This window comes from Eimeria acervulina, genomic scaffold (assembly GCF_000499425.1).
Source record: "Eimeria acervulina Houghton genomic scaffold, Eah_scaff196, whole genome shotgun sequence".
NCBI lineage: Eukaryota > Apicomplexa > Conoidasida > Eucoccidiorida > Eimeriidae > Eimeria > Eimeria acervulina.
The window spans coordinates 1-14,896 of NW_013548783.1; the positions used below are offsets into that span (position 1 = coordinate 1).

General features: G+C 54.8%; 2 protein-coding genes across 2 annotated transcripts; one reads left to right on the forward strand and one right to left on the reverse strand.

The window, feature by feature from the left end:
- Positions 1–6,680: 6,680 nt before the first annotated feature.
- Positions 6,681–8,234, reverse strand: EAH_00024730 (hypothetical protein, conserved; the record flags this gene model as incomplete). Its single annotated transcript, XM_013392994.1, has 1 exon — positions 6,681–8,234. The coding sequence occupies one exon, from the start codon at positions 8,232–8,234 to the stop codon at positions 6,681–6,683; it is 1,554 nt and encodes a 517-aa protein (XP_013248448.1).
- Positions 8,235–8,765: 531 nt separating this feature from the next.
- On the forward strand, positions 8,766–14,619 carry EAH_00024740 (hypothetical protein, conserved; the record flags this gene model as incomplete). Its single annotated transcript, XM_013392995.1, has 9 exons — positions 8,766–8,864; positions 9,060–9,215; positions 9,407–9,713; positions 9,957–10,024; positions 10,946–11,024; positions 11,266–11,366; positions 12,235–12,333; positions 12,734–12,787; positions 13,231–14,619. The coding sequence occupies 9 exons, from the start codon at positions 8,766–8,768 to the stop codon at positions 14,617–14,619; spliced, it is 2,352 nt and encodes a 783-aa protein (XP_013248449.1).
- Between the last annotated feature and the right edge of the window lie 277 nt (positions 14,620–14,896).

Below are 14,896 nucleotides of genomic sequence, written 5' to 3' on the forward strand. Positions count from 1 at the left end.
CGAGGCAGCCAGGCAATCACGAGACGCAAGGCAGCTAGACAAATGTAGAAAGCGGGGTAAGTAGGTGATCGTAGGAAGCGAGGTAGGTAGACGAAAGTAGGAAGCGAGGCGGCTAGGCAATAAGGGGAAGAGAAGCAACCAGCAGGGGCAATATGGAAAAATGCAACCACTATTGTTTGGGGTTAAGCAAAAGAATATTGAACCATGTACTCGAAGAAAAGAACAACACCGATACAGAAGCCGACTACGGGGCTCGAACCCGCGACCACCAGCTTAAAAGGCTGGCGCTCTACCGACTGAGCTAAATCGGCAATTACACTCCGGGTAGCCAGGAGTAACGCGCCGAGACACTAAATGAAGTGCGCTGGAAACGCAGGTACAGTGTTCTCACGTTTTTGTCCTCCTCTAATTTTCAGTGCTGCTGATGCCATTTGAAAGGCTCGCCCCGCGGCCGGCGGTGGGCGACCAATTTGGTTCAGTCGGTAGAGCGTCAGCCTTTTAAGGTGCTGGTCGGGGGTTCGAGCACCGTAGTAGGCTGTCTCGTGTGCCGGCGTTTCTTCGGGCTGGCGAGGCTTCTGACCCATTCTGCCGCTTAAATGTCACTCCGTTGCCTTCCTCCTTGGTAGTGCAGCTCTTTGTCCTGTCGATATAACGTGGATTACCGTGCTACTGGCATTCCCTCAGAAACTGCGAACAGCTGTAGTTGCTCAGATGCGACGACTTTCAGGTTGGCATCACAGGCTCCAAATAATCTTGGGACAGCGCGCTGTCAGTCCGTATAATTTATTTGCCCACCCTCCGCCCCCAATGACGACGAGTTGGCTGCGGAAGAGATCAGACGTGTGCCCAAGGCTGACGAACCTTTTAAGCCAACTGTAGGATGGTCTCTCCGAAGCTGTTACATGAACACTTATTTGGCCATAGCAGGCAGCCTGCACGCACACACACATACTAAAATTCTGTAAAGTTTTAGTGCAGACAGCAAAGCTGTGGTTGTGCTTGCCTGTGAAGCTACCTTGCAGCATTGGTTGCAACGAGGTGTGTGCAACTGATATCAGGCTGCCCCCTCTTCCCCAGGCCCAAGCCCTTGGATTCCTGAGAGCAGAACGTCTAGGAAGTGGAGGGGAGGTCAACTGCTGTTTTGGAGCTCTTACCGTCCTTTCTTTCAGAGGAAGCTCGCAAAGTTCCTCGAGTAAGATTGCGGACTCTCTTTGGTAGCATCGTATGCTTCATCAGGACACGCGAAAGCAGCAAACCTCACCTCCACAGCAGGAGGCATAGTGAACAGCACTGATTGATGCCGAAGCTGATTTGAAGGATACAAGCCAACAAAACTTTAGGTACTCCCCAAATTTTTTTGTTGAAATCTGACTGAGGCCAAGGTCGCTTCTCGCACAATGGACAGTGGTCCAGATCAGCCCTCTGGGGAGAGGTGACTATCGTCTGGGAACGTCGTCGCTTTGAAAGAACCGCAGTATCTGCATAGCATATAGCGGAACATCTCAGCAAAGCAAAAAAAATATATGAAGAATGCCTACGCCTTTCCAGACCGTCTAGATATGACAGACGCCTAGGGGCAGCTGAGGGGTTCCTTACCTTTGTGGAGTTGCATGCTTCTCTCCAGAATGCACCCAAAGAGCTAAAGCTGCTTTTTGCATCTTCTTTACTATCAGTAAAGGTACAACAATGGTGGCTACACCTAAGCAAAGTTACCACATTTCCAGAGCAAAGCCGGACTGGGGAAGCCTTCCGATATGCGTTGCGCTGCAGGTGTATTCCCGTTTCGGCCAGAGAAGAGGACACGGCAGAACTGACAACACTTAGACAACGGAAGCCATCGACAGGGAGCTGCATCGAGAAGTATCAGTCCTTGGTGAACGCAAGCTTAACCGTGGATTCGAAGCTTCTATGTCCAGGCTTCATTACAGGGATGCCCCCCGGTGCGAAGCAGTCGGTAATAGGATGGGCCATGCAAAGGGAACTTGGGGATGCAAGAGTTTGTGTTGCCGAGATGGTGAAGTACACGCCATTGGAGAAAAAGCGCAGCGTCCAAAACTTTAGCAAAGGGAAGGGCGCAAGCGGGCTTGGAAAATACCCGAATATTGAGCGTAAACGCATTGGGGCTGTGAATTTCATTTTTGGGTTAAGAAGATGAAGGGCGGCAATTGACAACATCCGGGATCCAGCTCCCACGCGGAACGCCACCAGGAGTGCATCTGCTTCTTTTGCAATCATGAAGGCCTCCTCATTCGAGGCTACAGACGTACGAGAACAGTTCAGGGAATTGAGAAGCAAGCCTACTAGCAGAGCCGCTAATGGAGGAAAAAAAGTAATCAAGGGAATGTCTTGACCCCCACGCAAAGTGAGACTCAAGGGGCTAAAAGAGGTGGCGGACACTTCCACAGGCCCATAACGACTTAAATTTGCGCTGATCCAGATTCGTACCAATAACCTGGAATTTGCTAGCACCTGGACAGAGTGGGGTGCTGGCGAAGAAGAAGAAAGGGAATAGGCGCAATTCCGTTGAATTAATCCCCTCAACAAAACCACCGTGAAGCGGAAGCTTCCGATGCCTCGGAAAGGGAAATATTTGATCACTTGCATGGTTTATCAGTCTATTCATCAACAGACTTCGCTGAAGCGTTTCTAGCACCTCCCAATACATCCTGACGATGAGCAAAAGACTGCATTCCAGACATTCCATACCCACGCTAGCAATCTAGCGTACACGTGAATGCCCTTTGGGCTCATGAATGCACCTGCCCAACTGCAGCAAGAAGCCAATCACGATTTCTTGGGGGCCAGTCAATGAAGGATGGAGCGCATTGTCCATGTGCACATGGACGATGCGCTTCTATTCAGCCGGAGTGTGTAGGACCACCTGCACAAACTACGGCGTGCTTTGCAACAGGTAAGCAAGAACCGGTGGTTTGTAAAAGCACAAAAGCGTTCCCTTTTCATGCAACCAGTTAGCTTCTGATGATTTCGAGTATCTGAAGCAGATGCTATGCCGGATTCGGCAGAAAACAGAGAGTGGCGCATACCCCTGTACACGTTCGCACGAACTTCCAGTCCCTCTACCTCCTATCATAAAACCACAACTTAATCCCTGGTTCGACCTCGTTAGTCAACTGACATCAACCTCAGTACTCGCATTACCTGATTTCGACAAACCTTTCCTCCTAGCAACTGATGGCAATGATATGACGGTTGAATTAGGCCTCTCTCACCAAGCCAGAGACTCGATATAGCACCAAATAGTCAACTGATGCTCACAGCGTTTCCGTGAGTGCAGAAGTATCTGGTATGTGTGAATGCGCTCTACGCTGTCTGGCGAGAGAAAAAAAGTATCGAGACTGCTTTAATGGCAACGCTTTACCCTGCAAACTGATTGTGGTCGTCTGACGCTCACGACGAAAAATCTCCAAGAGTACGATAATGAAGGACTATTTCGGTGGCTTGGCTGGCATGCGTAGTACGACTTTACAGCGAAGTACATACAGCTATTCACTGACAGCTGCTCCCAGCGCATCAGCACTTTTCATCTGGAGACAACGGGACGTCAGCTACTGCTAGAGAGCCCCAAGAGATACTACAGTTCAGCTTGTTCAACAAGTGCAGGCAAACAACACTTCATTTCCAGTCCGTTCTTTTTTCTTGGAAAAGGATGGATTCAGGTTGTAATTCATTGCCCGAGTTGCCGTCCATGCTGAGAGGCTTGGTAAAGCCAAGCTAGTGAACCAACAAGCGTTCACGCACAGAGGAATTCATTGAGGCAAGGCGTTCATGGAAGCGCTGCTAGCGGAAGGAGACGCTTCTGCGATCTGGCAGTTCGGCATCAGCTTGTCCTCGGTACACCTCGTTGCACACAGCGTGGCAGTTGTACCGGTATGTCGAGGCTGTTTTCGTTCTGCGCCGTATTTGTCCTCCCTCTGTTGCTGGACTCCTGAAACCACTTGGATCGTGTCGGGACGACTCAGAGCAGGCAAGGGATTGCTCAGTGAAAGAGCTACGAGACAGTGCATGACAACATTCAGGGTACCACCAACCCTGCTATTTGCCGTCTTGCTCGGAGACACATTAGGCGCATCCCCGGCCTCACTTATATGGAGTCCAAAAGCGTGCTGAATGCTCTTCTTAAAAATATCATCAACGAATCCGTCACCAAACACGCACATAGGAAAATCGTCAGAGCACCGCGCGCTCGCGTAAGAGGCAGGGCGGCGCTCTGTACGGTGGTGGTGGCCAAACTGCACATCTAAGGCAGAGGAAAGTCAGAGGAGTCGCACGCGAATAGGTGCAGCTGACCAAGCAGGAACCCTTTTGGGTGCGCAACCCCAATGAGGCGGCAGGAGACGAGTGCGCTTCGCTGTACAAATCTCTGTTCACTGAACGCCGCTTGGTGTTGCAACCCTTCGGGGTCGGGAGGTAACTCAAGTTCAAGGCACTCCTCTTTGGGCTCAAGCGTACACGTCTCAACCCCTTTTTTGCAAAACAAAAAACTAGAAAAGAAGAAAACCTCAAACGGAAGACAAGGCAATAACGCCCAAGTGTACGCAGGACCTCCCTCCCAACACATCCCAAGAAAGCCTGCACAAAGGCCAAAACTGTACATTCACAAAAAGGAACCCCTTGAAGAGATGGTGAATCGGATAAAGGGCAGAAAGACATTTACTACAACTCTGGGGAGCTGCGACCGACAGCAGCAAACTCCCCCTCTCCGAACAACAACAACTGTTCGCAGTTCGACAGAGGAGATGCTACTGAAAACCGGCGCTGCAGACATAGTTTAATCGACAAGGCGAAGATCAGCACTATCACGAGGAAGGCGCAGACGCCGTTTGAGGCGAAGGGGAACACATTTACCTACTGCACAGCACCCCGCCGATTTAGCTCAGTCGGTAGAGCGCCAGCCTTTTAAGCTGGTGGTCGCGGGTTCGAGCCCCGTAGTCGGCTCCTGCTTCCGTGCATTGCTTCTTGCGCCCACCGCGCTCTTTGCCGCCTTATGTTGCTACCAAGAGATGTAGGCTGTTGGCTTAGGAAAAAATCCTCACTTCGGTCATATGTCCTGATACTCGTGTCTCACGAACTATCCGACAGTTTCCCCCCAGTGCTCCGGTATATGTGTCTGAAGACTTCTTTTGGCAAGGGGGCAAATGCAACCACTAATAAGCTTTTCATCGCTAGCGACAGCATCTACTGCAAGCGGACCTCCGTAACCTCTGCACGGAGGACCGGCGTCCATCTTCCTCAGATCCCACAAAAGGGCTGCCTGCCACCAACTGCCCAGCGGCATTCGCCTTCGGGGTGGACGATTTATTTGTTCCCATGCGCTCTCCTCCCATCTCACTCGCATCTCCTTTGCAAAACCAAGGCGAGCAATACCGGAGTTGCTTGCAACTCACCACCAGTGCAGTCCTCACGTGCTCTAACGAGAAGAGAAAGACGAACTACAGCGAAAGCGTTTGCCATGGATGTTTCCGTTCATAAAGAACGACAGGGGGTGGTTCGAACAATGCAAATACGAAATTATGCCGTCCCGCCAAACAGAATCTGCATGCGCCCCAAAGGGTGCTGCGGTACACGGCGCTCTCCTGAGTTGGGTGTTCGTAGTGTTCCACGTCGGGGCTTAAAATTTTATGGAAGTAACTTCAACCTACGCGCACTAGTGCAGAAGAGTGGAAGCCCTGCCAATGGGGGCTTCAGGCTCAGGCGAATGACGGTGCAGTTGGCTCAGGCCCACCGCACATCACTAGGACTCCGCCGAACGTGCTGTAGCCGTGAAAACATTGCTGGACGCCGGGCATCCGTGGCAGACAGTGACAGTGACCAGGCGTTTATGTGGAGGTTTCGGTTGCTGAGACATCCAGCATTTCGTTTTATCAACTGCCTATCTGCAATGAGGCGGACGACGCTCATCATGCGCTGTCCTAGGAGGCGGGCGCTCAGTGGGTTTAAAGTTCCTGGGGCTACAGAAAGAAGGAAATGCCATCACCCACCCACAGCCTCGCCTGTTGTGCGCTGCGCTTGTTTGCCTTGGGATAATGGGATCGTCTGCAAGTTGAAGCTGACCCGACAAGGCTTCGTTTGATTCCACTGGCTGACGGCAGAAATAGTCTGCATTCCCATCGACGCCGCGAAAGGCATCTGCACACCTTGTTCTGGGGATTAGGGGCCCCCTCAAGGGGCCCCCTCAAGCGCCGGCCTGTGGGCCCTTGAAGGGAACTGCAGTGAACGGAAAGCAGACGTCATCTTCGGCTCGCGCTGCACCCTTAACTTCGATGAACATTTCCATGCCGGTTGTGCAGGAAGCTGCTGAAAACAGTGCACTTACAATACAAAAATCGATGCACGCCACTGCCATCACAGCCACCGCTTGCGTCGATGGGTCTTCAACCTCCCTCCCGAGCCAACCGTCTTCCTTCTATTGCCGATGAATCCCAGCAGTAAGCTTCAGCCGGTCGTGCTGGCGACCAGCCCGAGAAACACTAAGCGTTCGACACCCTTGGATATCCTATCACACTTGCCGTGTCCCAGATGGGCAAGGCGATGGTGCGCACAACACAGGAATTCTACAGCAGCAGCTTCTGCTGCAACCGCTGCTGTAGCTGCTGCTGTAGCGGCAAGAAAGGGGCAGAACGCGCACTTCGTCTGGGCAGATACACTTGGAAGCAATCGAGTTACAGGGCATCGACGCAGCGAATAAGAGTGAGAATGCCTCCAGTGAAATGCCACAACCTGAGGCTTTTCCATCTGTAGACAAGCTGCTGCCGCTGCAGAAGATTCTTCTTCTCTCTCAGCTTGGCTGCGGCGGCTGCTACTGTGAGCGGGGTGGCAGCGGCCACAGAAGCAGCAGCAGCAGCCGCTGTTTGACGCCGTACCACGATGGCCTGCTTGAGGCTGCAGCTTTCACAGTGAGGGTAGAGGCGCTGGGGCCAGTACTTCGAGCCCCCCACCAGCCTTCGCAGCGTCCCCAGCACCCTGCCTAGGCCAGTCCTTTCATAGTTTAGGACTTGGGCGGTAGGGGGCTGGTGGTCCGCCACCCAACGCGTGCTCCGCGATCGGGTCCCGCACGTGTGGCACCCAAAGCGCAGCCCCACCTTCTTAATCAAACGCCGCTCAGTGTCTGACGCGTACACCGTAGAGGCAGATAGAGACAAAGCCCTGTCACTGAACGCCCCGGGAGCCACCAAACTCGAAGGAGACAGACGGAACAGACGCCCACCTAGCAAATAGTAGAGCAGCAAACAATTAATGGTCTCCCCCGCAAAAAGCCTCAGCAAACTTTGCCTGCAGCCGCTGCCGCTGCTGCTGTTGCTGTTGCTGGTGGTGGTGAGGGCCAAAGAAGACGCCCGGGGATGGTGCTGCAGCAGCAGGCCCCCCCACTTTCCTCGAGTTTCCTGTTGCAGAGTCTTTGCTGCTTCGAGCCACCCGGAGGCGCCGATACTGTTGCCGGCGTGCAGCTGCTGCAGCCTGCTGCACGCGAAGCCTGCAGCAGCAGCAGCTGCAGCAGCAGCATTGGAAGCCACGGCTATTGTAAGCAAGCCAAAAGGCTTGGAAAGAACGGAAGAACACGAAATTCCAAGCGCCTGTTGTATGCGTGCTCCAGCCGTGCATACACCCCAAAAGGACAGGGCACTGCCACTGCACTGCAGCAAGCTTGAGGCAACCCAACTGTTGAGACTGTTGCGCGAGGTTGCTGCTGGAACTGCCCTTCCCCCCGCCAAGTCGCCCCCCGCGACCACCGTAGGAGAAGCAGCCATTGCTGCTGTTACTGCAGCAGCAGCTGCAACAAAGCCGGTCCACAACAACTGCCAAAAGTTTCCGCTAGTGGTGTTGCTGCTGTTGCAGCTGCTCCTGCTGCGCCGGCCAAGACTCGTTAGCCGGTCAACTAAAGACTGATGCAAGTTATGCTGCTGCTGATGCTGCGACCTTTCTGTGAGGAGCGCTCGCAGTCGTTCTTCCACCCAGCGCTGAGCTTGCAAGGCAGCACCAGCGGCAGATCGCCAGCTACGCCGGCTCGGGAGATGCTGCAGAAACAGAAGATCACGTGTCAGCCATCTGCGTTGCAGAAGCTGCTGACGCTGCAGCTGCAGTTCCGCTAGCACCTCCTGACGTAGTTGGCAGCACTGCGCTGGCGTTGCTGCTGCGCAGCAGCCGGCTTTGGGGGCTCCACCTGCAGCAGCAGCAGGTGCAAAACCATAGCTGCCTGGGGAACGCAGCAGTCTGACCATGGGGAGCCACCTCCAACAGCAGCAGCCACGCTAGTGGCCACAGCCGCAGCAGCAAAAGCAGAAGCACCAGCAGCTGAGGCACAAGCGACTGGAGCAGCGGAGTCCACACGAGCCGACGCCACTGGGTCCACGGCTCAGCTGCCTCTGCTGCTGATGCTGCTGGGCTCCCATCTACAGCAGCACCTGCTTACGAGATCTGCTCAGGTGCTGCTGCCGTTGCTACTTTGCTGCTGCAGCAAAGTCTCATCGACTCCGCCCCGGCCGTTGCTTCTGCTGCTGCTGCGGCCGAAATGCTTGCTGGTGCGAAGGCAGCGCCTGTGTCTTGGAAATAAAAATGACAATCCAGTATATTAATTGCACCGCTACGCTGATTTCCTTGCTGCTGTTGCTCACCCAGTGTCGGCAGCAGGGCGTGCAGACACAGAAGCTGCTTGCTCCACCTACCACAGCAGGAGCAGACCTCCCGTTTGTTTCCTCAGGTCTGTCTGCGCTGCATTTTAAATCGTCTGTTTTCTCTGACAGGGGTGAGGGATGCAGAGAGCCGTAGCTGAAGCGGAGCCCACCCACTTCAATGCCGATAGGACACAGCGCGGCATGCCGTTGCTGCAGCAGCAGCAGCAGCTGGAGGCGGTCTTCCACAGCAACAGCCAGCCTGGAAAAGCCTAAAGTTGCCTCACTTTGACACTGGAAATAAGGTTTTCTCTACATGACACAAAAAGGCAGCTAGCTGCTGATGTTGTTTCTGCTCCAGTTGCTATCGAAGCCTTACGCCTTCCCCTGTGGCGACAGCCGGTGCAGTTGCTGTTGCTGCTGCCTGTTCTGCAGAGGCCTTTCTTGGAGGCGAGGACCCCTTTATGGGGCCCTCACAGGGGCCCGCGACGCACGTTAGTCATCCCTGCTGCAGCAGCAGCGGGAGCACCAGCGGCTGCTGGAGCACCGGCTTCTCTTCCCACCGCTGCAGCCGAGCTGCCAGCAGCAGAAGTATGCTGCCTTTTGAACAAGAGCAGCAGCGAGAGCAGCGGGGTCGATCGCCACAACAGGGCATGCCTTCAGAACAGGTGGAACGTTTCAGAGACGCAGCGGCAGCGGCAAAGGAGCCTGCGAGTGGAGGAGCAGCAGCAACAACAGATACGGCATGGTATTCTGAGATTTTGCGATTAACACATTGAGAGACTTGGAAGCAAAGCCAGCAGCAGCTACAACAGGAGCAGCGGCAGCGGCAGAAGCAGCGCCAGCACCAGCAGACACAGCAGCAGCAGCAACCGCAACAGGGATATCGGAGGGCAAAGGCAACAGCAGAAACTGCCCCCACAGCAGCTGCTGCAGCACTGACAGCAGTGGTACCGGACCAGCGGCGGAAACTGCAGCGGCAAGGGGAGGGGGCCATGGATAGCCATGCGTACGAGATCGAGTTGGAATGCCGGGAGGCATGCAGCCGTTTGAGCCGCTCTCTTGAGGCCGTTAAGCGGCATACAGGAGGTACTCCTGCTTGCCGCAAATGTTGCTGCTACTGATGCTGCTGTTGCTGCAGCTGGTGCTTCTGTTCTGACCAGCAGCTTCGGGGTGTGTTGTTGCTGTTGCTGCGTGCCGCTCGATGCATTGTTGCAGCTGCCGCTGATGCAGCTACAAAGAGTCCGTGAGATCCGTTGCTGGCCATGGCTGCTTTTAGACGCCTTATGTGATGAGCAGGAAACGCCTGCTGCTGTTGCGGCTGCTGCTCAGAGGAGGCTCCCGTCTTGGAGCGTTTGGTGGCGGACTGTCGGCGCGAAGCGAATGCCTTTTTGGAGGGGGTGAGGGCAGCTGCCGTTTCCTGTCTGTTTCTGTTGCAGCTTTCGCCGGTCTATATTTGTCCATCTGTCTGCATGCATGCACTTCGTGCGCATCTGTAGCTGCTGCCGCGTTCTGTGACGTCGCCATTCACCTGGCTGCTGCTGCTGTTGGTGCTGCTGTTGCTGCTGCTGTTGCTGCTGCTGTTGCTGCTGCTGTTGTTGCTGCTGGCACCTGTGCAGCTCTTGAGCGCTTTTTGTCTCTCGATCTAGCCTCTACTGTATCTCCGAAGGAAGCGCTTAGTTAGCCGCCCGTCACCTGCCGAAAGCGCAACTAGCCGTCGCCAGAGGGGCGACAGCTAGCTAGGACGTAACAGGGAAGGCAGCTAGTTAGGAGTTCGAAGGGGAGAGAGCTAGCTGGGGGCTAGGACTTTAGACAGCTAGTTATAAGCTAGGGCGGGAGACAGCTAGCTAGGTGAGGCGGCGGCTAGCCAGTGGGTGAGGCTCCTTCCCGCGCTGAATGGGAAGACAGCTAGCTATCATGCATGAATGGCTAGCTGAAAAAGATGTGTTGCTGCTGCACAGCTGCGGCGCCTGGAGCTGGAGGCGCGCTTTGAATCCCCCGCAAGCGGTAGAAGCCATTCGCCCCCTCACAGCGTGAGAGCTCCCTCGCTCTGCTGCCCTCTCAGCAGCAGCAGCTGCTGCTGCATCTCCTCCTGCTGCTACTGCTGCTGTTGCTCTTGCTGTTGTTGTTGCAGCGGCTGGTGCCGCTGTGACTGAGCAGTTGTTGCTGGGATGACCTTGGAGCGACGCACTGCAGAGAGGAAACCTGCCGCGGCGCGGAGTATTGGGTGCAGCGTGGGGAGTAGGATTAGCGGCAGCAGCAGCAACAGCACCTGCTGCAGAGAAAGCAGGGGTATGTGCCCTGTAATGATGCCTTTGCAGGTTGTGGAACTGCGCCAGCAACTGCGCCTATTGTACGCTGAAGTTGACGCTGCAGAGAGGCGGCTCCTTCTGGCCAACGGTAGGCAGCTGCAGCAGCAGCAGCTGACAGGTGCTACAGGGCTTGACGTGGCTTGCTTGGAGCTGTTTCTTCTTTGCTTATCTGCATCCATCTGCATACCTTCATATATACATTATATACATATATATGTGTATATGTATATAGGGTGGGGTTTTGTTTTCTGGGGATGCCGTTGGGTCAGATGTCTGCGGTTTATGGCTTGAATCCTACTATAATTTGGGGTTTAGGGTTTGGGGTTTAGTGCTTTGGGGGGCTTGGGGTTCATCTTCTGCAGGAGGGGCGCAGCGCGAGAGTCTGCTGGGGAATGAAGGGAAGATGAGTGAAGGCTGCAAACAGCTGGAGGTGGGGGAACTGTGAGGGGCCTGCCAAATTGCGAGAAGATAATCAAAACACGCAGCGGCGAACGGAGACAGAAAGAGACAGAGAGGGGAAGAGATACAAGGGTAGTGGCCGAGACGCAAACAGATGGGGAGGGAAAGAGAGACAGAGAAGGACCGAGACAAACAAAAAGGGAGACAGATAGAGGCAGGGAAGGAAAGAGAAGGAGAGACAGGGACTGAGACAACGACGAGCAGACACATGCAGCGACAGACAGAGACATAGAGACAAATATACAGGGAGAAAGGGACAGGGTAGAGACACAGACCACATTCAGAGAGAGAACGACACAGATAGAGGCAAATGCAGACGTCGCAGAGAAAAGGCAGAGGTAGAGATAGAGAACGACAGAGGAACAGAGGAGACGGGGAGAAACGGAGATCGACGCATGCACACAGAAAGAAAGAGACACAGAGAAAGGAAGAAAGACAGGCAGAGAGCAGGACAAAGAAATTGACAAAGGCACACGGAGCGAGGAGATAGACAGTAGTAATTCAGGGAAAGGGACTGGGGAAGCGGGCGCAAATAGAGACAGAGAGAAGAGTGCACGGAACCTGGACAGAGGAGATACCGCAGGAAGACACCAGCAGCAAATAGGGAGAGTGCGGTTCAAAGTAAAAAAAAGCTCAGAAGAGACGGGCGGGTAGCCAGATAACTAGCGCATTCCAGGCGGCGGCTACTGCTGACGTTGGTGCTGCTCCTGACTTTGCTACTACTGCTGACTTTGGTGCTGCTGCTGACTCTGCTGCTGCGGACTTCGCTCCCGCCGTTGCTGACTACGTTGCTGCGCACTCTGCTGCTGCTGCTTCTGACTTTCCTGCTGATGGTGCAGCGGGCCCACATGCTGGCGCTGGAGACGGAGCAGGTTGGACATTATGTCTCTGCTACGTTGGGGGCGCAGCGGCAGACGATCCTCCGGACAAGGAGTCAGGTGTGTCGCTCTCGCGCCTGCAGAGTTTGCTGGATTTGCTGCTGCTGTTGTGCTATGTTTGTTCGCTTCGAAGGCAGGACAGACAGCATCCGCTGCATGCAAATGCGTGTGCGTGCCTTTTTCTCTTCCTGGCCACATTCTACTTCGTTTCTGCGCCTTGTTTCCTACCCATTGGCTGTCGCTGCCTTGTGGCCTCTTTCTCCTTGAGCCGCAACAGCGTCTACTTCCCCTGGTGTTCGAGGGACTCCGCATCTGCTGCTGCTGCTGTTGCTACTGCTGGTGGCGGTCGTGTTGCTCCCCTGCTGCTACCCATGCTGCTGCTCTTGCTGGTGCTCTTACTGCTGCGGATGTAGCCACTGCTGCCGCCGTTGTGGCTGCTGCTTTGCGCTGCGTTGTGTAGGTTGCTCGCTGGGGGGACACTTTAGCTGAGAGCCGGGCATCGATATCGCGAATGGTGGGCTGATTGTCTCCTTTTCATTTGTGTCTTGTTTTCTTTGTTTTTGTTCATTGTCTCTTTTTTGTTGCTGCATGGCTGCCTTTGCCTTTGCCCTTCTGCCTCTGTCTTTGTCACTTTCAAAAACTGCTGTTTGTCCCTCCTGCTGTGACTCGCTCAATCATATTTCTTTGACCCTAGCACGCTTTTCCCTACCCTAATGTATATCTCTGTTACACGCTGTCTCTAGTAGATGTTTCCTTGCATGTGCAGCGCATCCCTCTGTGTCGTTCGCTTCGTATGTGCCCACGCATTACGGCCCTTAAACGGTGTGCTGCCGCTGCAGGTGCTGCTGTTGTTGCTGTTGCTGTTGTTGGTGCGGCTGTCGCTGCTGCTGTGCTGTTGCTGCTTCTGGAAGGATCTTTCGGTGTTGCGGTTTTGCTCTGCTATCTGCCTTGTTGCAGCTGCGCACAGCGCGTCTCCGCCAGTGGTTTTTGTTGTGTCTGATTGCCTGCATTTGCTGCTGCATGGTGTATGTGATGCTCTCACGGGCATTGTGGCATTTGGGCTTGGGCAGCAGCAGTAGCAGCAACGGCAACGATGACGGCAGAAGTAAAGCTGAGGGAGTTCCAACAGCTTCAGCTGTTGCTGCTGCTGCCGCTGCTGGTATTCAAGGGCCTCCTGGTACACAGCCCGACCCCTCTGTACCTCCTCTTTCTGATAGTATAGCAACTCCAGAGCAACACCAGCAGCAGCAACTGCAGCAGCCACTGCAGCAACAAACGCAACAAACGCTGCCTCTTACGGGCAGAGACAAATTTAATAACCTGCAGAGGCACGCGCGCGAAAAACGGGAGCATGAGCAACAGCTTCAGCAACTGCAACAGCATCAGCAGCCACACCAGCAACAGCACGGACAACAGCAGCCCTCTGTGCTGCAGCCGCACTCGCAAATGCAGCAGCTGCAGCAACCACCGGAATCACAGCTGCAGCCGCAAATGCTGCAACATGCTTCTGAGCAGCAGCAGAATCCTCTGCCGCAGCAGCCACCGCTTCTGCTGCAGCAGCCTTCTGTACAACTGGAGCAGCAGTCTCCCTCGCAGCAGCAGCAGAAACCTCAGCTTCCTTTGCAGCAGCAACAACTTCCTATGCGGCAAGAGCAGTTTGCCTTGCAGCAGCAGCAACCTCTTCTGCAACAGCAGGATCCCCCTTTGCAGCTGCAGCAGCAGCCTGCCTTGCAGCAAAAGCAACCTCCTCTACAGCAGCAGGGGGAGCCTGGCTTGCAGCAGTACCAAACTTCCGTGCAGCAGCAGGAGCCGCCTTTGCAGCAGCAACAGCAGCCTGCCTTGCACCAGCAGCAGCAGCCTGCCTTGCACCAGCAGGGGCCTGTGTTGCAACAGCCCCAACCTGCGGTGCAGCAGCAAGGGCCGCCTTTGCCGCAGCAGCAGCCTGCCTTGCCGCAGCAGGGGCCTGTATTGCGGCAGCCCCAACCTGCGGTGCAGCAGCAGGAGCCGCCTTTGCAGCAGCTGGAGCAGCAGCAGCAGCCTGCCGTACAGCAGGAGCCTGCCTTGCAGCAACAGCAGGCTGCCCTGCAGCAGCAGGAACGGCCTTTGCACCAGGAGAAATCTATGCAGCAACAACAGTCTACTAAGAAGCAGGAAGCGCCTTCGCAGCAGGAGCACGCTCGAGTTCAGCAGCCGGAGCAGCCTCCTATGCAGCAGCAAAAGGATCTGCAGCAGGCGCAACCTGTGCAGCAATCTCTGCAACCGCAGCACTCCCCGGAAGTAGCAGTAGCAGCAGCAAACTCTCCATCATCGGCTCCTGGATCCAGTGCAGGCATGACTGGGAAGTGAACGCAGCTTTAAGGCAGGCGAGCGGCAGAAAGCAATGAAACAGCAGCGGCATAGCAGCATTGGCAACTGGAGCTGCAATGGCAGGTGCAGTAGTAGTAAAAGTAATATCAGCGAGGGGACTTGCGTAGACTGCTGCGGCCGTCATCTGCTGCAGCCATAGTTGTTAAACAGTCCCGTCAGCAGCAGCCGCTGCAGCCCTAACGGCATCAGTTGTTGCAGCAGCTGTTGTAGGAGCATCTGCGGCTTCCTAAATGACTCGCGTTTCCCGTGGAGGGCT